Here is a 21,015-nt window from a genome sequence, read left to right as displayed (position 1 = left end):
CTGAGTGCTAGAATTAAACGCTGTACCACCACCGCCCGGAATAAGGTTTTTATTTTTTTTTAAATATTTATTTATTTATTATGTATACAATATTATGTCTGTGTGTATGTCTGCAGGCCAGAAGAGGGCACCAGACCCCATTACAGACGGTTTTGAGCCACCATGTGGTTGCTGGGAATTGAACTCAGGACCTTTGGAAGAGCAGGCAATGCTCTTAACCTCTGAGCCATCTCTCCAGCCCCAGGTTTTTATTTTTATTTGATGACTTTACATTAGCTCTACTAGTAACGTAATTCATTCAGAATAAATTGGACATATAACCACATTGTGCTGAGTCAAAAATACCTGGATTTAATTTGTAGGGTTTTTTATTAATTATATCATCATATTACTAAAATAGTAGATATACTTCTCCCTTTCAGTATATCTATAGAGTGTCTAAGATCCCTCCCCTTTTTTGACAGCATCTTTTCTTTAAGAAAAAATATTTACACTTACTTTATTTAATGTGTATGAGTGTTTAGACTACATGTCTGCATGTGCAAGCCTGGTGGCAAAAGAGGTCTGAAACTACCATGTGTGGTGGAAATTGAACATGAGTCTTCTGGAAGAGCAGCCCCTGTTTTGGTGGTAGTGGTAGTGGTGGTTTGTTTCTTGAGATAGGATCTCACTATGTAGCCTTGGTTGGCCTCAAACTCAAGAGATCCACTGACTTCTGCCTCCGCCTCAAGTGCAGGGATTAAAGGTGCATGCAACCAGGCCTGGTTCATAGTCAGTGATGTTAAACTACTGAGTCATCTCTCCGGCCCCAGAAACCTGTATTTTCAGATCATGAAGGCTAACTGACTGAAGGTTAGCAATATTAAAGGGGGAAATATACTGTTTGACTCTGTTTACTGTTACTCAGCTTCGTTTTGAATCTGTTTTGTATTTGGAGGTACTTTTTCTACCATTTAATGACTGTGGCTAGGATGGGAAAATGATATTTTCTTCTGTGCTAAATTCCTCACTGCCTTGTACCCATTTCTTTCACTCTTGTTCTCACAGCCTGCTTCTGCCTGTTTTACTCATGTTGTTGGGTAGAGTGTTGTACCTAGATCCTCCTTTCATTTTACACTTTGTTTGTTTATTTGTTTATTATTTGAATTGCATGTATATGTGTCTTCCTGTATAGACTAGCTGACCTGGAACTCTTCTGTAAAAATCAATCTGGCCCCAGACTCAGAACTCACAGATATCCTCCTGCCTCTGCTTCTTGGGTATTGAGATTAAAGTCTTGAACCACCACATAACACCTAATGTAAATACATTGTAACTGATTATAAAAATTGTATTATTTAGAAAATTATAGAGAAATGTGCAAGGTTATAGATTCAAGCATGTGGTTGGTTAAAGCACAGATGCAGAATCCTGAGGTGCAGAGGGCTGACTCTGTTCTCAGCCTTACCCGTTCTTCCTCTTGTGCTTCTTGATCTCATTTGATTATACTGCCCCCATGTGACTACTCAACTCAGGAGTTTACATTACTGCAAAACTACTGGGGTTTTTTTTGTCTCTGCCTCTGAATGTCTCTCCATTCTCACTGCTAATTGAAGATACTCTTTACCAGTTGCACATACACACCTCCTATACCTAAATTATCGCCATAGTGTGTGCAACCATCTTAAAACCCTTAAGAAATATCCAACCAAAGCCTGGTATTTTTGTTTATATTCCCTGTATTAGTCTGGGTTCCCTAGAGGAACAGAACTGATAGAGTGATTCTGTAGAAAAGGGGTCTACTAGAGGGACTTAGAGGCTGCTAGTCCATCAGTGGCTGTCTGTGACAGGAAGGCCAACCATCAGTAGTTGTTCAGTCCCCGAGGCTGGCTGTCTCAGCTGGTCTTTGGTCTGTGTTGGATCCTGAAGAGGTATGTTCCACTGCCAGTGAAGGACAGCCTCCCCAGCAGGATAGAAGGACTCAGCAGGGAGAGTGAGTGCAAGCAGGTGAAAAGCAAAAGCTTCCTTCTACCATGTCTGTTTGGGTAGGCTGCCACCAGAAGGTGTAACCCAGACTTAGGACAGGTCTTCTGACCTGTCTGATCCGATCGAGAACCCCCTCCACACACACAGGCAGGCGTGGCGTGCCCAGCTGCTTGGGTTTTAGTTAATTACTTGGGTAGCCAAGTTGACAACCTAAGTTAGCCATCACACCTCCTCACTCCCATCCGGAATCTTACTTTTTTCCCTAACTGTGCTGTACATTTTTCTTTATAGCTTGAAATGTGACATTTGGGACAGTTCTCTTTCTTTCCCAAACTGCATCCTTAGGGCTCTGTATAAATGGTGCCTCTCCATCAAGCCTGGGTTAGGTGACCATTCTGTATTAGAATGTCTTATCTGTAACTCAGTTCTCTTTTTTTTGCAGGATCACTGGGTGGAAACTGTATAAAACCCCACAAAGGCACTTAGGAGATACCATGTGTCATGACATGGATGGCGAGTTGCCCCGTGTGCTTTTAGATTTAGATCAGTCTGTCTGTGAACTTTAGACAGTAGATAGCTGCCTTGAGAATAAAGGTTGTTCTTGCTTTTGTCTGACTTTGAAAGCACATTTTGACTCCAGCAGAAACAGAACACTTCAAGAACAAGGTCATAAGCAACAGCCCATACTTCTCCAGCTCGGATTACTAATTTCAGCTCCCAGAACATTTCCATAATAAGTTTAGACAGAGGATTTGGACCAGCCAAAATTTCAGGCATGCTCTAGTATGCTCTGGAGCATCCCAGAAAGGGGCTAGAAAAGACCTCTTTCTTAGTGCATGCAGTTGAAGTTGATGCAGGGCTTTCCCTGGGACTCAGATAATGTAGCAAGTATAGTTTGCACATGGAAATCATTTGATGTCTTTCTGTAGTTTGACAAGTTAACCTTATTTCATGGATCATTCCCCCAGCATCTATCATGGGTGATCTTCTGCAGATATTAAGGTCTTCTTGTTAAAGGGTGATTAAAGAAAAATTAAGTATACATGTGTTCAGTACAAAGGCAGTTTCTACCCTGCAGTGTTTTCAGTCCACATTAGGTTGAATCCTTGGGTCATGGAATCTGCAAATACAGAGAGCTACCTGCACAGTATGAGAATAAGTAATCTTAAGATGTGTGTGTGTGTCTGTGTGTGTGTGTGTGTGTGTGTATGACAAGAACTTAGACCATAAGGCACCAAGTGCATCATTTAAAGATTTTTGATAGTTTTACAAAAGAACTTTACAACACAGTAATAGCAAGTATAGTTAGTTCTATTCTATATACAGTACTTGTTAGCAGTGTGTGTCTTAGCTATTAATCTGTACAACAGCTTATTTATATCGAACTTGTAAGATTTTGATGATGTAAAGTTTTTAGAATAGATCTCTTGTATGGTTTTTACCATACTAGTTTTTGAACAACAGGTGTGATGTTTTTAAAGCAAGTATTTTTAGAGACTGCCTTCCCAATTTTATTATGTGTGAGTAGAGTGTTTATATGTGTGGTTTATGTATATATCTTCCTGAGTGAGTGAGTGAGTGAGTGAGTGAGTGAGTGAGTGAGTGAGTGAGACAGAGAGAGAGAGAGAGAGTTGGCTGGTAGCTGACAAGTCCTGCAGTCTCCTGTCCCTCTCCCCCATAGCAGTGGGATTATTACAGGTACATGCAAGACCACACCCAGCTTGTTACACGAGTGCTGGAATCAGAACTCAGGTCCTCATGATGAACCACTCTCTGGCTCCCAAGTTTTCATTTTTACTGTTGTGGATTCATGCCCACCCCCACCCCCCCAGCTTCCTAATATAAGTGATACAATGTCCTAAAAGTTAACTGTGTGGTTTAATCATTTGACTATAATGGAGCTCTTTGGAAAGTGCCCTCTTCGCTGGGGTGTGTGTCGTGAACTGGGGCCTTTGAGCCTTGGAAAAACCACCTGTTACTGCTGTAGTTGAGTGTCTTCTATCAAGCTTTCTAATCAGATCAGGTGGTTGATCTGCTTTGAAGCAGGTAATGGTAACACATCTTACCCAAGGAATGTGAAGTGTGATAGTAATACGTGTCTTTACTTGCATACAATAATTATTGTTCAAAACTTCACAGAAATCATCTAACTTGTGACAGGGAGAAGATGGGAAAAGAGTTCTAGACACTGTGGTTTGGAGCCAAATATTGGCAAGGTTGTCAAATGGAAGTGAGGTTCAGTTGATCTTTTTTCCTAAAAGTTAAGTTTCAAGGACAGTGGAATGTACAGCCAAAAAAAAAAAAGTATTTATACTGTGGTATGAGTTCGATGCCAGTCTGATCTACATAGTGAGTTCCAGGACAGGACAGCCAAGGCAATATAGTGAGACCTTGTTGGTAGGTAGGTAGGTAGGTAGGTAGGTAGGTAGATAGATAGATATTTTAGAAAGCAAGAAGAAAACTTTCCTATTGCTTAAATTTCCTTAACATGGAAATAAATCAGACATACAGAGAAATCATGTGTTCTTCTCCTATGTTGTTCATTTAATTCTTGTTTTTAAGACTATTTTGAGTTTTTTTCATAAAACTTTGAAAAGCATTTGTCACTTTTATTTTCTTTAGTGTTTTTTCTTTCTTCCATACAGGATCTTTGCATTGATGGCGACTAATTTGTGTGTTTTTCTTTTTTTCTTTTTTCCTTTTTGCATGCTGTCCCCTGTGTTGGAACTCTCAATAGAGAGTAAGTTGGTTCAATATTTGTAGAAAAGCTAACTTTACTGCATGACTGTGGAATTAACCCATTTTCTCTGTTTTCTCTCCTGAAGAGTTGGTGCAGTGTTGGACCCTTTGCAATCCACGACATGCTATTCGCAGTTACGCACACTGTCATTCTGTTTGGAGATGTGCTTTGTAATCTACTAATTGATCTAATTTCATTATGTTCTTCTGTTTCAAATTTAATGGCTGGCACACCTAAAATAAAGCAGGTTTACATAAGAAGAGACTGCCTCAATTGTAACAGGCCAAATATTTGATTCTTTCCTGAATAATTCCAGTTGTGAAATATCAAATTGATCCATTGGAGGTTTAAAATAATTCCCAAACTTCAAGATTATTTAAAAAATACAAAATTCTACCTTACCACTCCCAGGTACTCTCTATTATTCTATTAATATCATTCTGTAAAAGTAAGCCGAGGTTATGTACCACTAATTCTACACTTCAATTTGTGAAATATAATTTTTATTTCTTGAATTGTATTAACATATAACATTACTCATGGGTGAAGAAAGGGGACAATATTGACTGACTTCTGAAATGCATTCTCTGTGGGAGCAAAATTACTTGGGAAAGGTTTTGTGTCCTTTTTAACATGTTAGGACTGCAGTTATGCATACATGTGTGGGTAGATGCACGCACGTGGTCAGTATTACCAGTGATGGAATATATTACGTGTTTTCACCTAATACAGTTCTGTATGCAGTGACCTGTAAGTCACACCTCTGCATTTTATTTATGTTACTTAACATTTTCCTAACCAGAAGAATTTTCTATCTGGGACATTCAGAGACGTCTCTGGAAGGAAAGAACAGTTATAATCTTGGGTGAAGTGAAGTGTAGACTGTGCAGTTATCTATTTTTTTGTAAAGATTTATTTATTTATTATGTATACAACATTCCTTCCGTGTATGCTTGCATGCCAGAAGAGGGCACCAGATCTCATTATAGATGGCTGTGAGCCACCACGTGGTTGCTGGGAATTGAACTCAGGACCTCTGGAAGAGCAGTCAGTGCTGTTAACCTCTGAGCCATCTCTCCAGCCCCCTGTGCAGTTATCTTGAGTCAGGAGGATTTCCCTGAAATTGAAACCATCCTAGGCTACATTGTTATATTTCATCTTGGGGCTAGAGTGTTAGCTCAGCTGATAAATGCGTGCATAAGGACCTGAGTTCAGTCCCAGAACCCACACTTTTAAAAAGCTGAGTCTGGTGATGCACAGTTGCGATCTTAGTGTTGAAGAAACAGGCAGGCAGGTGTCCTGGCCACACACCCTAGCCTGTTTGGTAGGCTCCAGGCCAGAGACTCTGTCTGAAAAGTAAAGTGGACAACACCTAAAAAAAAAAAAAATGACGCCCAAAGTTGACCTCTGACCTTTAAATACAGGTGTATACATGTGCACTCATGTGAACATACATACAAACAAAAGACCCTTGGGGTGTTCAACATTAAATGGGTTAAATCAAAATCCTGGAACCTCGTGAGACCCTAGCTCAAAAATAAATAAAATGCACATAATATTTTAGTTAGAGTGATAATGTAATTTGAGAAAAACTCTAGTAGTAGCATGTGTAGCTAGTCACATTATAAGTTCCAAATAGTGATGGCATATGTTCTTTAATCCCAGCACTTGGGAAGCAAAAGCAAATGGATCTGTGTGAGTTCTAGGCCAGCCGAGGCTATGAAAGGATCCTGTCTCAAACAAAATATAAGAAAAAGTTTCATGTAGGAAAAATGGGTGACTATGCCCAAGCAGCTTCTTTTTTTTTTTTTTTTATTTTCGAGACAGGGTTTCTCTGTAGTTTTTGGTGCCTGTCCTGGAACTAGCCCTTTTAGAGCAGGCTGGCCTCGAACTCACAGAGATCCGCCTGCCTCTGCCTCCTGAGTGCTGGGATTAAAGGCCTGCGCCACCACCGCCTGGCTCCCAAGCAGCTTCTTGATAAACTCTGGGGATTCACATGTTGTATATAAGCGGTGGAAGGTGAGAGAATTGTAGGATAGTGGGAATTTTATGAAATATATATGGAAGGGGAGACAGAGTTCATGTTACTAGATGCTCCAAGGCCAATTTGGAGAGGTTAGAAGGAAGTGTTGACGATCCCACTAACTGGGAATGTGTAAGGATTTTATTTCTATCAAAGTAACATTCCAGTGATTTTAAGTAAGAAAGAAGCATGAGTTGACAAACACAGCCTAAAGGCTAAATCTGCCCAAGGTCTGGTTTTGTAAATACAGTTGTTTTGAAACAGTTGTACTAATTTTATGTCTATGACCATGGTACAAATTACAGGTCTGTGAAGTTTCTAGGGAAGCCTTGGACATTTATTACCTGACCTGTTACAGAAATGATTTGGTGACCCTGGTATACAGGAAATAGAGTAAAAAGTCAGGCCTGAAAAAAAAAAAAAAGTCAGGCCTGAAGGTCAGAGGCTTTACTACATATACCAGTGTTTTAGTAAGCAGACTTTGGGAAGGCCAAAAAGAGCTGTTCTTGAAGATAAAAAGGAAAGAGGGGAAATTAAAGAAAGGAGCATCCACCTAGAGAAAACCAAATCATACTGAACTTAAGAAAAAGCCCTGCTCTGCGGTGTAAGCAGAGGGTCAGGTAGGGAGTCAGGTAGCAGAGACACCTCAAGAACAAGATATGGGCTGGGAGGTGGTGGTGCACACCTTTAATCCCAGTACTTGGGGGGTAGAGGCAGGTGGATCTCTGCGAGTTCGAGGCAGCCTGGTCTACAAGAGCTAGTTCCAGGACAGGCTCCAAAGCTACAGAGAAAACAACAACAACAACAAAAATATGGAACAGGAGGCATGGGCTTATGAAGGTGTAAAATCAGGTCTTCCTTAGGAATGCTCATTAGAACATAAGTGTAGAGGAAGTCAGATTTCCTACAACACAGCCCAAAATCCAACAACCCAAAAACATGCTGTGGAACATGAAATTCTTAGGCTTTCCAAATGTCTTAAGATTTTCAGAACAGATTTTCAACTATTAAAAATTCACAGTTGGACCACTCAGAAACTAGGAACCAACTAAAACAACATAAAAGTGACTTTAAAAGAAATAGTTGAGAGCTCATAAAGCAGCTGCAGGAGAGAAAGAAGCCCTACTTGTACTGGGTTGATTTCTGTAATGCTCCTGTGACTGATCTCAAGTGCCCAGCAAACTCGCAGCACCTTCTAAATCTTAGTCACCTCCCACCAAGCCCTGACTCTAAGATGACTTGTTGAGGGACGTGAAACCAGCTCCAGTATGCTGCCAGACAGATTTGTCAGGTAACCAGGAAGACTGTGTGCCAAGGTAGATAGATAGATGCAGTTGCCACAGACTAGGTCTAACAGAATTCTTTTCACAATCTAATAGGCCCAGAGGAGAATGTGCAAGAGTTTAAGTGAAGCCCTCTGCCAGCTTTGAAACCAAGTTTTGGGGTTTTAGTTGGGGGAAAAGTATGAGTTGTGGGGATCTGCATTATTAATGAGTAGGTACCACCTGGGGAGCAGAGAGTACTGGAGATTTCCAAGTCGCCATAATTACTGCTTTCATAAATACACACCATCTTAAGAAAGTAACTAAGGTGGATTTTCTTTTAACCAAGTTTCAGATGTTCTAATTTTAAGTAGAGGAATCTTCCTTCCTAACATAAGTGGCAAAAACTAGAATCCATTACAACTGAATAAAGTACATTCCAAAAATATTGAAAATAAAGCAGTTTTAAATTAGCAAGGTTACTTTTGAGATTACCGAAAAATGTTTTAGATGGAACAGGAAATGAAGCTTGGTTGGTAAAATGTGCAGAGCCCTGGGTTCAGTCCCCAGCCCCACAGAGACTAGGTTGGAGGTGGTGCACTCCTGTAATCCAGCAGCCTGGTGTCGGGGGTATCTTAAAGACATTCTTCCAGACATAATAAATTCAAATTCAACCTGGGCTGCAAGAGGTGAATCTCAAATTGACATAGAGGGGAAAGATGACTGGGCAGTTAATGACTGCGTTTCAAGAGAACCTGGGTTCCGTTCCCATCACCTACATCAGGCAGCTCCCAACCCTCTGTAAGTCCATATCCAGATCTGCTGTCCTCTGGCTTCTCTGGGCACCAGGTGTGCATATGGTATACAAACACATTAAAAACAAATAAAAATAACCTGGTTTTAGTCACCTGTTCTGATTCTGCCATGTGCTAGTATTGCATGGCTATGATTCTTAGGAATATTTTTCTCTTACATAGAAATACATCTTTCAGTATAATTGATTTCTTGCAAAGAAAACCTTACCAAGGGCCACTTTTATAAAATATTGTAATGAGACATGACATATGAGTCTTAGTATGTCTTTCCCTTAAGGTTTTTTTTCACATGATAACAGTCTTTCACAGTGGCCTACTTAGTCTTGAAACAAAGTATAAAACTCACCAACATAAGCTGGTGCATGGGGGCACACACCTTGAATCCCAGCACTTGGGAAGCAGAGGCAGGTTATCTCTTGAGTTCAAGCCCAGCGTGGTCTACAGAGTGAGTTCCAGGACAGCCAGTACTACACAGAGTAACACTGTCTCAAAAATCCTAAAAGAATACATATATAAATCTCATCAACACAAGAACATTTTTTAAAATCTAAATTTTAGGTACTTTTAATCTCAGTTTTATTATACAGATGCTTTTAGTTACTATAGACAAATCAAAATTACTTTTGGGGCAGTTTCAGTAAATAATAAATCTTATATATCAGGATGTTTGAGAGATTTGTCATTTTGTAAAACCTAAGGATATTTTTAATCAGCACATTGTTGTAGATACATTTACTACTGTATGGTGACTATAAATACAGTAATTTTCTAATTTACCCAGTATTATTTTTAAAAAGCTGTGTGTCCTTGAAACTCCATACAGCACCTCCTCCATTTCTTAGAAAACGAGTCTCAGTTTAACTAGCTTAAGCTGTAGCATCATTGATAACATTAGGTGTGCCAGCCATTATGGGCAGTTTCTTTACCAAGTGATGCTGCATGGAATAGCTAATTGTCAAACTTCTGCAGAAGTTGGATAACAGCGCAGATGCACTCTTGTATCACAGACTCCAGTGAAAAGCAAGAGAGATTTTTTTTTCCGCTTGGCTGCCAATCGCTGTGCCTCAGATTCCTTTTCCCCCACCCCGTCTCTTTCTGTTTTGAATTGAGCATAGAGGTCAATATTTCCTCTTTCTTCTTCCCACTTTTCCCTTTATCAACTACAGGTGTTCAGCATGTTTTTGGAAACTCTGGTAGATTTCATACAAGTCCACAAGGATGATCTTCAAGATTGGTTGTTTGTGCTGCTGACACAGCTGCTGAAAAAAATGGGTGCTGATTTGCTTGGTTCTGTTCAGGCAAAAGTTCAGAAAGCCCTTGATGTTACAAGGTAATATTTTCTGCATGTATTTCAAGTTTACCTAGTGGTAGTCACAAATATTTAATCCCTGTATTTATATTAAAGTTTTATTCATACTGGTTTCAGTACTTGAAGCTGTTAGTGTGTCTTAAGTAAAGTGTAACTGACATGAGTTGAATGTTTTCTTCATTATTTAACCATAGTAATTCTTTTTATTCTGTTTACATCAATTTTAAACATAATTTATTGTGACGATTTGCTTCCCAGTCTTCATTTTTACCTTCTGATAAATAGATATACAAATTAAATAAAGTGTAATTTGTATTTACAAGGTAGTGTTTTTTGAATCTGAATGAAAATGTCTGTCGGTTCAGTGATGTGATAATGTTTTCCTCTAATGATTTTATGCTGTGACTTTCATAGTTTTCCAATGCAGATGCTGATTTTAATCCTTCTAAATTTTTGGCAACTTGTGAAAATTCTAGAAGGCCAAAAAATCTCATTTTTACCAAATTTTCCCTGTTATATTTATTATCTATTGACATTTCTTAGATCATTAATTTTTGATGTTGCTTTAAAAGTGGTAGATTTCCTATTTCACCTCATTCATTAGTTATTGTTCTGTTTTAGCAGATTCTCTTTCCACTGTTATCAGTCCATCATCTATCATTCCATCTACCTGCTTAGCATGAATCAACGGGCCCCTGCTTATTAGGTGGTTTATAAGAAATTGCTATCTTCTATTTGATGTTGGGACTGCCCCAGATATGCTCAGTGGGTACCCTTTGGAGCTATATAGTTCTTACTTTTAAAATAGTTTCATCTTTTTGAAAAGAGCTTCTATACTTTATATCTTCCTGAGATGGAGTGAGCTCATCTTAAACTTTATCTGTCTCTGTTGTGCTCATCCTTTCCTCCCTGGGTTTCATCCTGAAGGGAAATTGTTTTGGAAAAAGATTTCTGAATGTTGTTTGTGCTCATTGCTACAGGGATAGTCTTTTTGTTTGTTTGTTTTCTTTTTCCTTTTTCTGGGGGGTAGGTTTCTTTTCAATTTTTATTTTTTTATTCATTTTATTGAGCTATACATTTTTCTCTGCTCCCCTCCCCTTCAGTCCTCTCCCATGTTCCCCATGCTCCCAATTTACTCAGGAGATCTTATCTTTTTCTACTTCCCATGTAGATTAGACTGTTGTATGTCTCTCTTAGGGTCCTCATTGTTGTCTAGGTTCTCTGGGATTGTGATTTGTAGGCTGGTTTTCTTTGCTTTATGTTTAAAAACCACTTATGAGTGAGTACATATGATATTTGTCTTTCTGGGTCTGAGTTACCTCACTCAAAATGATGTTTTCTAGCTTCATTCATTTGCCTGCAAATTTCAAGATGTCGTTTTTTTTTTTCTGCTATGTAGTACTCCATTGTGTAAATGTATCACATTTTCCTTATCCATTCTTCATTCGAGGGGCTTTTAGGTTATTTCCAGGTACTGTCTATGACAAACAAAGCTGCTATGAACATAGATCAGCGCATGTCCTTGTGGTACGATTGAGCATCCTTTGGATATATACCCAAAAGTGGTATTGCTGGGTCTTGAGGAAGGTTGTTTCCTAATTTTCTGAGAAATCACCATACAGATATCCAAAGACATCACCCTTTATAATTTGATCTTACATGAAACTAAAAGCTGTTCCTGTCTTAAAGAATATTTTATCATGCCGTTAGTCTCCAGAAGGCTTTAAGCCACTGGTAGGTTTCTACCTCTTTGATCTTATTGTTGAAGTGACTTACTTTACATACCCATATACTAAGTTGAAATGAGTCTGTTATTCAGATTTTTTTTTGGTGGTGGCTTTTTGAGACAGCGTCTCATATGTAGCTCCAGCTGTCCTGGAACTCACTCTGTAGACCAGGATGACCTTAAATTCACAGAGATCTGCCCACCTTTGCAACCTGAGTATTGAGATTAAAATTGTGTGTCAGCACACTCAGTTGGAATGAGGGCAGAAGAGGGCATTAGATCCTGTGGAGCTGGAGTTAGAGGTGGTTGTGACCTGCTCATGTAGGTGCTAGGAACCAAACTTGATTCTGCTGTAAGAGCAGTCTGTGTGCTTTTAGCCACTGAGACATCTCTCTAGGCCCAGAAGTTTGAATTTTTTTTTTAAATGTGTAGCCCAGGCTGGCCTCGAACTCGTGATCCTCCTGCCTCTGCCTCCTTCAGCAAATCCTACCGGCGTGCGCCACCACAACCGGCAGAAGTTTGAATTTTTACTGACTAGATTTTTCTAATTAAATATATAGTTGAAACAAGCAGAATAACACTCACCTAGTTTAATTTCTTAATCCCTTACCGGCTTTAAGTTCAAATGCCTCTATTCTTATACTGTGCTTCAGAGACCATACCATTTAATCTATCACTTCATACATACTTTGTGGGTGGCATGATATTTGGGTATTAAATAAAGTCTTTTGCTCTGGAATTTGTTAAAACGCATACTTGTCAGCCTAATAGTTGAGGGGTTGGTTACTTTTTTTGTTTATATTTATTTAGTATATATGCAGGCAGTGCTCTTAAGCTCTACGCCATCTCTCAAGCTCTACTTATTTTATTTTTTAGTTTTGTTTTTTCTTTGTTATCTTTACAGAGAATCATTTCCAAATGATCTTCAATTTAATATCCTAATGAGATTTACAGTTGACCAGACCCAAACACCAAGCTTGAAGGTAAAAATTTGATTTTTTTTTATGAAACTATTATGAGGAATTGTGGTATTTTATTAATAAAAATAGGGTAATATTTGTATTTTTGTCACCCAAGAAGCTGCTCAACCAGTGGGTTTTATTTTTATAAACTTTCAGACAGTCAAGCCAGCACTCCGGGACCAACTTCACTCTTTTGGGAGCACAAAGGTTTTTCTTTTGTTTTTATGTTAGCCTGCATTATTTCTTTCTGCAACTCTCTGCACTATTTCAGATGCTGTTTTCTGCATCCATATTTAACTACTCACTTCCTCAACCTTTTATGCATGCATGTTGTTGACTTCCAATGTTCTTTAGAGGTTGACCTGTCTTTGGACATTTTAAAATCTTCACTAAGTATGGCCGTCTAACAGTAAGCTGGTAATGCAGAGTTAGTTTGTAAAATCTTATTTAATTTTATGTTTGTGATTTGCTAACACTTCTTTTTTTTCTTAGTTGTAGTTTTTGGAGTCTTACAGGTATTTGGGGCAAAAACATAGCATTATCTAGGTGCTTATTTTAGTAAAGACAGAATATTTTAAGTTTAATCTCAGCTCATTCGCCCTATCTGAAATAACTTTCTGCAATGTGAAATTCCGAAAATAAATATAAAGGTTGTGTCAAGACTAACAGTTTCTATTTGGACACATTTTCCAGTTGTGTGAAAGCTAGATAGAGTGTAATTTGTCATTTAAAATGATTAGGTTGAACAGAAGACATCAAAGGCCTTGTATCTGGGATATAGCTTAATTGGTGGAGTTCTTGTTTTTCCTGAGCTGTAGCCATTGAGAGTAAAGTCAGGGAAATAAGAAGCATGTTGCTTACACAAGCCTTGTAGTTTCTGCTCTGTTCTGTACAAATGTATGCCTTACTACCCAAGATTGGTTTTCCCTTTACACATTGGAGTGCAGTTGTGCCTCTGAATCACAATTGGTTTCTACCAGGGTTGACTGACACTCACTGTAGTGTCTTTTTATTAGAGCCACTAGGTAAAAAAGGCCTCTCTCTTTTTATTTTGAAAATTTACCACCAGGCAGTGGGGGCACACACCTTGAATCCCATCACTCGGGAAGCAGAGGCAGGCGGATCTCTGTGAGTTCAAAGCCAGCCTGGTCTACAAGAGCTAGTTCCAGGACAGGCTCCAAAACCACAGAGAAACGCTGTCTCGAAAAACCAAAAAAAAAAGAAATTCCTGAGAATAGAAAATTTTGAATTTTTTTATTATTATGTATAATACTTGATAAACTAAATGATAATAAAGCAGATGATGTAGTTAATTCAGTAGCCATTGAAGCTATAAGTGAAGATATTCTGTGTGCCTGTGACCCCGCCACGGGAGCTGCTGAGGCAGGTAGATAACCAGTGATGTGTCAGTGCTGAGCACACAGAGGGTCTAGGTTAGCCTCAGCTACGGAGCCAGACTCGCCAACCGCAGAAAAGACAAGGAAAGGGAACAGGGATGTGGGAAGCATCCTGTGGGCACGGAATTCAAAGCTGCTTCTCTGTGTCTAACGTAAGGATAAGTACAGTCAACACCAAAGCTAGAGGGAGACGGCTTTGTTAACACTGAGGCAGCAGGAGTAAGTCTGTCGGTGTCATCCTTCATGCCCAGGTCAGAGCAGCTGGTAGGGGCCTGACAGAATTAAATATAATGAACTTATCAGGGGGGCTGGAGACGTGGCTCAGAGGGTAAGAGCACTGGCTGCTCTTCCAGAGGTCCTGAGTTCAATTCCCAGCAACCACAAGATGGCTCACAACCATCTGTAATGAGACCTGGTGCCTTCCATGCCAGCAGTACATTGTATGCTTAATAAATAATTAAATATTTAAAAAAGAATAACTTATCAGGGTGGTGATGCTGAAGAGATGGCTCAGTACTTACATTCAGGAGACTGGAGCTCGGCTCCCAGCATCCAAAGCAAGCAGCTCTCAAAGCCTACAACCCCAGCATAGGGAATTTGTGGACCTTTTCTGACACCTGCTCATACTTGGCATACACACACGTACAGACCCATGCACATACATGTAAGTAAAACGTTTTTTAAGTCATAAGAATTTAACAAGCTGGAAAGATGGCACAGTGGTTCAGAAGAATTGTCTCCAAACATGACAACCAGAACTTGGACCTCAGCACCCAGTAACAAGTGGGCATCCTGTAATTTCAGTACCAAGGGATCCAGATCCAGTGCTGTCTTCTTTTGGCCTCTGCGCATACATGCACACACATACGTATTCACATGGAAGCACGTGGTTTTTCAAGACATGGCTTCTCTGTGTAATAGTCCTGGCTGGCCTGGAACTCACTTTTGTAGACCAGGCTGGCCTCGAACTCACAAAGATCTGCCTGCCTCTGCCTCCCAAGTTCTGGGATTAAAGGTGTGCACAACCACTGCCCAGTCATCATCATCATCATCATTTTTATTAAACTAAAAAATAAGTTAAAGTAGTACTCTTTTTTTTTTAAGAAAGAAGGTAGCAGTGGACTAAACTATAGAAACTGGTTTTTATTGAATTACTGGCATTTGTTAAATACATGGTTTTTTTTTCTCTGAATACTTTTTCCAGCTTAACAAATACTCAAATACCTGTGCAACGATATTGTTTTGTTCTTTGGAATGGAATGTATAGTTGCATAGTTAGTTGTAGACTGCATGACTATGTGAGATGTCCCACTTCTAAAATGGGAGCGTTTCAGTGATCATGTTTCTATGGGTACTCATTTATTATAGTTAACACACCTATATTGTGAAAACCTTTCAAAACTGCGTTACTTGTGTTGCATGGTTGTAATCCCAGCACGTGGGAGGCAGAGATAAATGGATCTTTTTTAGTTCAAGGCCAACTTGGTCTACACAGAGTTCCAACCCAACTAGGGATACATTCTAAGATTTTTTTCTCAAAGGAATAAATAAATGAAATAAATAAAATAAAACAAAGCAAAACTATGGGTAGACATGGCAGCACCCACCTGTTTCCCCAGTAGTCAATTTGTAGAGATAAGGGATCCCTGGGGCAGGCTGGCTGGATAGACTGCTCAAATTGGCAAGAGATTCTACTTCAGTATATAAGTGGTGAGTGAATGAGGCAGACATTCAATGTCAACCTCTGACTTCTATATGCTCACACATGAACATGCCCATACATGTGAACATAGATACGTGACATACACAATGCAAAAGAAAATTTTTTTTCAAAAATCTTTTGGGGGGCCTGTGGATGTAATTCTATGCGAGAGGGCTTACCTGACATCTAGAAGGCCATAGATTTGATGCCCAGCAAGGCAAATAATGATAGTAACAACTTTAGAAACTAAAGGACTCCTACAGACGCGACTCAGTAGTGAAAAGTACTTAGCACTCTTGGAGAGGATCTGGCCTCAGTTCCCAGCACCCACTTGGCAGCTCACAACCTCTAAAACTATAATTCCAAGGAATCTTATGACCTCCATGGGCAACAGGTGTACATATGGTACACATACATGGAGGCAAATGCTCATACACATAATAATAATCCATAAAGATAATCAAAATCAGCAAGCCCAGCTTGAGGGAATCAGCATTTAGAAATTATAGAATGTTGGAATATGTGACCAGAAACAGTGATTCTCAACCTGTTTATTTCTACTAGCATACTGGAGAAAAGAGATTTTAATAATTGCTAACTAGAAGAATTTAAAACGACTGAATCTAGAAAGAAGCGTGTGTGCTTTAGAAATAGCATCTCCTGCCTGACAATAGCCTTTCATTTTTTTTTTTTTTTTTTTTTGAGAGACAGGGTTTCTCTGTAGCTTTGAAGCCTGTCCTGGAACTAGCTTTTGTAGACCAGGCTGGGCTCAAACTCATGGAGATCTGCCCACCTCTGCCTCCCGGGTGCTGGGATTAAAAGTGTGCACCGTCACCGCCCAGCTTGACAACTGCCTTTTGTGCACTTTATAGGGATATAGCTCGATTGTAGAGTGCTTAGCTAGTCTGCACCAGGTCCTAGGTTCTATACCCAGCACCTTGTGAACAGTACTCAGGAGGTAGAGGAGGAGAATTAGAGAAGTTCAAGGTCATTCTCAGCTACAAAATGCATTTGAGGCCACCCTGGACTTGAGGCCCTGCCTTAAATATAAGTAAATAGACAGTTGTGTTACCTGCAGTGATTACACACTTTTCTTGTGATATCCTGTCATATTAACACTGGCTATTTCCCCAGAAAGAAATGACTATTTAAGACTAGCCACCTAAACACTCTGAAAGCAGACATGAGGGCAGGCAGAGTTTAGAGTTGGTTAAGGAATTCTTCAGCAATTGTTCATACTCTGGGAATGGAGTTCCAAAAGTTGTAGTGATTATGAGAACAGAAATCCTCACCTCATGTCAGATAGGTAAGTAGCTGTACCATTCCTTTGACTTGGCAGACTAATGGTAATCATTTCTGATGCATGCCCAGTGTCTCGCAGAGTCCATCTCACTGACCTCTTTCATTGTGCTTTTCTCTGCAGGTGAAGGTCGCTATCCTTAAGTACATAGAAACTCTGGCCAAGCAGATGGATCCAGGGGATTTTATAAATTCCAGTGAAACTCGCCTGGCAGTGTCCCGGGTCATCACTTGGACGACAGAGCCCAAAAGCTCTGATGTTCGAAAGGTGAGTTTAAGTAGGATCGGGGTAATTTGAGGTATTTATTAGCTAATCTTTTCTTAGATACAGTGTTCTATTTATTTCACCATAAGTGAGGAGTTAGCTTTCCCTGTGCTTTTTCCACATCCTTTTCCATCAGTACCTATATAATCTTTATTATACTGAAGAATCAATTCTTGCTAATGTGGAGATTTACCATTTGTTGTTTTTTTGTTTGTTTTGCAAGTTTTCACTCCTGTACCAAGTGATTTGCTACTGCCTTCTTTCTTACATTTTCTTTCTTTTCTTTTTTTTTTTTTTATTTAACTTTATTTTTATGTGCACTGAGTGCCAGAGTCCCTGGAACTGGACTTACAGACAGTTGTGAACTGCTATGTGGGTGCTGGGGATTGAACCCAGGCCTTCCGAAAGAGTGATCAGTGCTCTTAAGCTCTGAGCCATCTCTCTAGCCCCTTGCCTTCTTTCTCAAGTTCTATCCTTAGAGTTATTGTCTGTCTTGCTTTTCACGTCCTTGAGTTAAGATTTTTTGGGATAGTCATTTATCACCTGGGCTAGCCTGTAACTCATTCTTGAACTCCTGGTCCTCCTGCCTCCACCCCCTAAGAGCCAAGAATGCTGGCGAAGACCACCGTGCCCAACTTGACTGTCATGCTGGTATATGTTAGTATTTTCATCATTTCTGCCAAGGACTTATGACTAGTGTTTTCTGTATACTCAAAAATATAGGTCTTTGAGCTAGGGAAATGGCTCCATGGGTTAAAGTGCTTGCCATACAAGCATAAGAACTTGAGTTTGTATTCCATCATTGAGCTCCCTGTTCAGTGAGAGACCTGATCTTAAAAACTAAAGGAGAGCTGGGAATGGTGGTGCACACTTTTTATCCCAGCACTCAAGAGGCAGAGGTGGGTGGATCTCTGTGTGTTGGAGTCTAGCCTGACCTTTGGCCTCAGGTTTGAACACACTTTAGCCATGTACATGTGCACCACAACTGTACACACATGAACACAAACACATGCACTTATCACAAAACAAAAGCAAAAAAAATGCCAAAGTGAAGAAAAGTGAAGACATGGCGTAATAAAACTTACTACACACAGTTGGAACTCACGGTGCACAGACATACACACAGACAAAACACTCATGCATGGCAGTGATAGTGATGACGAATAAGATAGGAAGCGAGGCTGGCAGCATAACTCAGAATGTAAAGGCGCATCTCCATAGCAAGTTCAGACCAGCAGGAACTGTGGATGAGACCCTCTCTCAGAAGAAGAAAATTGCACACTGACTGGACGTGGTGTGACCAGCCGCCTCCTGCTCTAGACCTTTTCTACACGAATAACCTGTGCCCTCAAGCTGTGAGCCAAAATAAATCCTTTATCAGATATTTTATGAAAACTACTAATTCAGAGCTTATAATAAAAAGAAACACTTTAAATCTTTTATCCAATCAACCACCATAAGGCAGTCAAAAGGAGCACAGCAAAGTCAGGCGGTAGAGGCAGAGATGGAGCTCTCTGAGTTCCAGAACAGGCTCCAAAGCTACAGAGAAACCCTGCCTCAAATAAAAGTCGGGAGAGGGGGAAGGATGACAAAGCAAACCTAAAGCAGATAGAAGTATGTAATTGAGAATAGAGAATAAAGCAGAGGCCAAGCATGCTGGAACAACCCTTAATCCAGCACTCTGGAGGCCGAGGCAGGCAGACCTCTTATGGATTCAAGGCCAGCCTGACCTACATAATGAGTTTCAGGATAGCCAGGGCTGTGTACAAAGACCTTATCTTGGAGAGGGAGGAGGGGAGAGAAGAAAGGAGAGGGGAGGAGACGAGAGAGAGAAAGAGAATGAATATGTCCAGAGCAAGGTGTTTACATTGGATACAGGTCATGTGACCATGCAACAATTCATGCTCTCCTCTATAAATTGTTATACAATTTTATTTTTCCTACAAATTTTATGTTGTTTCAGTCTTTACAAAACACCTGACTTACTTTACCTTGAGATTAACTGTAGAATTTTTTAGACTAGCTACTTGAGAGAAGATATATATATTGCTAGTTAAAGAATCCTACAAAGCCAAACATGATGGTATGCACCTGTACAGACTCAGAACCCTTAGGGGCTGCATAGTAAAATCCTGGTTGGTTGGTTGGTTGGTTGGTTGGTTTGATTGGTTGACTTTTTTGTTTGTTGTTGTTTTATCCTTCTTATGCGGCTTTATTTTTTAATTATCATACAAAGCAACATCTTTCCATATGGCATTTTCATGTGTACTTGGGTTTTGTTAATTCCCCTCCTCCTCCCTTTACCCCTCTGTTGTCTGCTGCCCTTGTACATATTTGTACCTTTCTACCCCAGTATTCCTTCAAAATGCCCACCTTAGTTTTTAGAAAAGTTCACGTTAAGAAAATTTAATTTCAGCATTAAGTCACCCTGAATGGGAGTCATATAACCATCCATTTTCTTTTAATTATTTATTAGGAAAACTAAAACAGTAATATATGTTGACAAAATAACCCTGCAAAGTTTTGTCATCTGTCACCTTCCATAGCCCCTTCTTAACTTCAGGAGATAAATGGTAGGGAGAGTGTTTCCATCTTCCCCACAAAGAAACCATGAAAGGTAGCCTTTTCCTTTTCTATGGGAGAGGCGGTCAGGCCTTGTGCTGTTGAGCAGAAGAAAATGACCACTCATCTTTGAGTAGCCAGAATGCATTTACTTACTTTTTGTATGTCTTTGTTTCTTTCAGGCAGCGCAGTCAGTGCTGATTTCTTTATTTGAACTCAATACCCCAGAGTTTACAATGTTACTAGGAGCTTTACCAAAAACTTTCCAAGATGGTGCTACTAAACTTCTTCATAATCACCTTCGAAACACTGGCAATGGGACCCAGGTATTTCTCACTTGACTAGGTGGCTGTTGTATTCTCTTATAATTGGTTTGACAGTGATTGCTTTGTTTTGCATTAAGTTGACTTAATTTTACTAAATGATTTTTACATCTGCATTTGGCAATATTTTCTGAGCAAGATTAAATACTGCCTTGGGAAGAGTAGGCACCAGTTTTACATCTGGTCAAGTGGAGAGACGGTTAATTGAAGGAAAACTACAAATTAGTAATGTGACCATATTTTATTTTCTTAGTGTCTTTGTGAAAATCATTTGTAAAATACTCAGAAGGAATTAAATTGAATTATCAATGAAGTAGGAAGGGTTAATTAGCTAAGAACAGAAAGCTGATGTAAAATTTTTTTAAAGGAGGAAGCTCAGAAGTTCGAGGTCATCCTTGTGTATATAGTGAGTTCAAGGTTAGTCAAGGCTACTTGAGAATCTCGGAGAAGGGTGTTGAGTGTAATAAAGAGGAGGCAGGTAAAGAGGTGAGGGAGAAGGGTAAGGAGGTAGGTTACTAAATTTGAGACACATTTTCTCCCAGAAAGTAAGCATAAGTGCATTATTGGCAAAAATGGCGCTTTCATAATGTGCTCTCTCATGCCTGTGCCTCTTCCCTAAGGACCTTTCAGTTGCAGTTTCCGATGTTAATACTCTTCTTACTCCC

The 21,015-nt window shown here is 39.7% G+C and overlaps 1 protein-coding gene across 50 annotated transcripts in view; it reads left to right on the top strand.

The window, feature by feature from the left end:
• The window catches only part of Clasp2 (cytoplasmic linker associated protein 2), a 192,101-nt gene that overhangs the window by 146,487 nt on the left and 24,599 nt on the right, over positions 1-21,015 (top strand). For 38 of the 50 annotated variants that reach the window (XM_075964306.1, XM_075964312.1, XM_075964311.1 and 35 more), the window contains 4 exons: positions 9,972-10,135; positions 12,745-12,823; positions 17,325-17,468; positions 20,210-20,353. In XM_075964306.1, the coding sequence (XP_075820421.1) occupies positions 9,972-10,135; positions 12,745-12,823; positions 17,325-17,468; positions 20,210-20,353 (531 nt within the window). Of the gene's footprint in view, positions 1-9,971; positions 10,136-12,744; positions 12,824-12,958; positions 13,010-17,324; positions 17,469-20,209; positions 20,354-21,015 lie in introns of all 50 variants that reach the window. The other 12 variants (XM_075964284.1, XM_075964289.1, XM_075964281.1 and 9 more) reach the window with 1 other exon arrangement.

The sequence above is a fragment of the Microtus pennsylvanicus genome, chromosome 3, assembly GCF_037038515.1.
Source record: "Microtus pennsylvanicus isolate mMicPen1 chromosome 3, mMicPen1.hap1, whole genome shotgun sequence".
Taxonomy (NCBI): domain Eukaryota; kingdom Metazoa; phylum Chordata; class Mammalia; order Rodentia; family Cricetidae; genus Microtus; species Microtus pennsylvanicus.
This window is presented reverse-complemented; position numbering and strand designations above follow the sequence as displayed.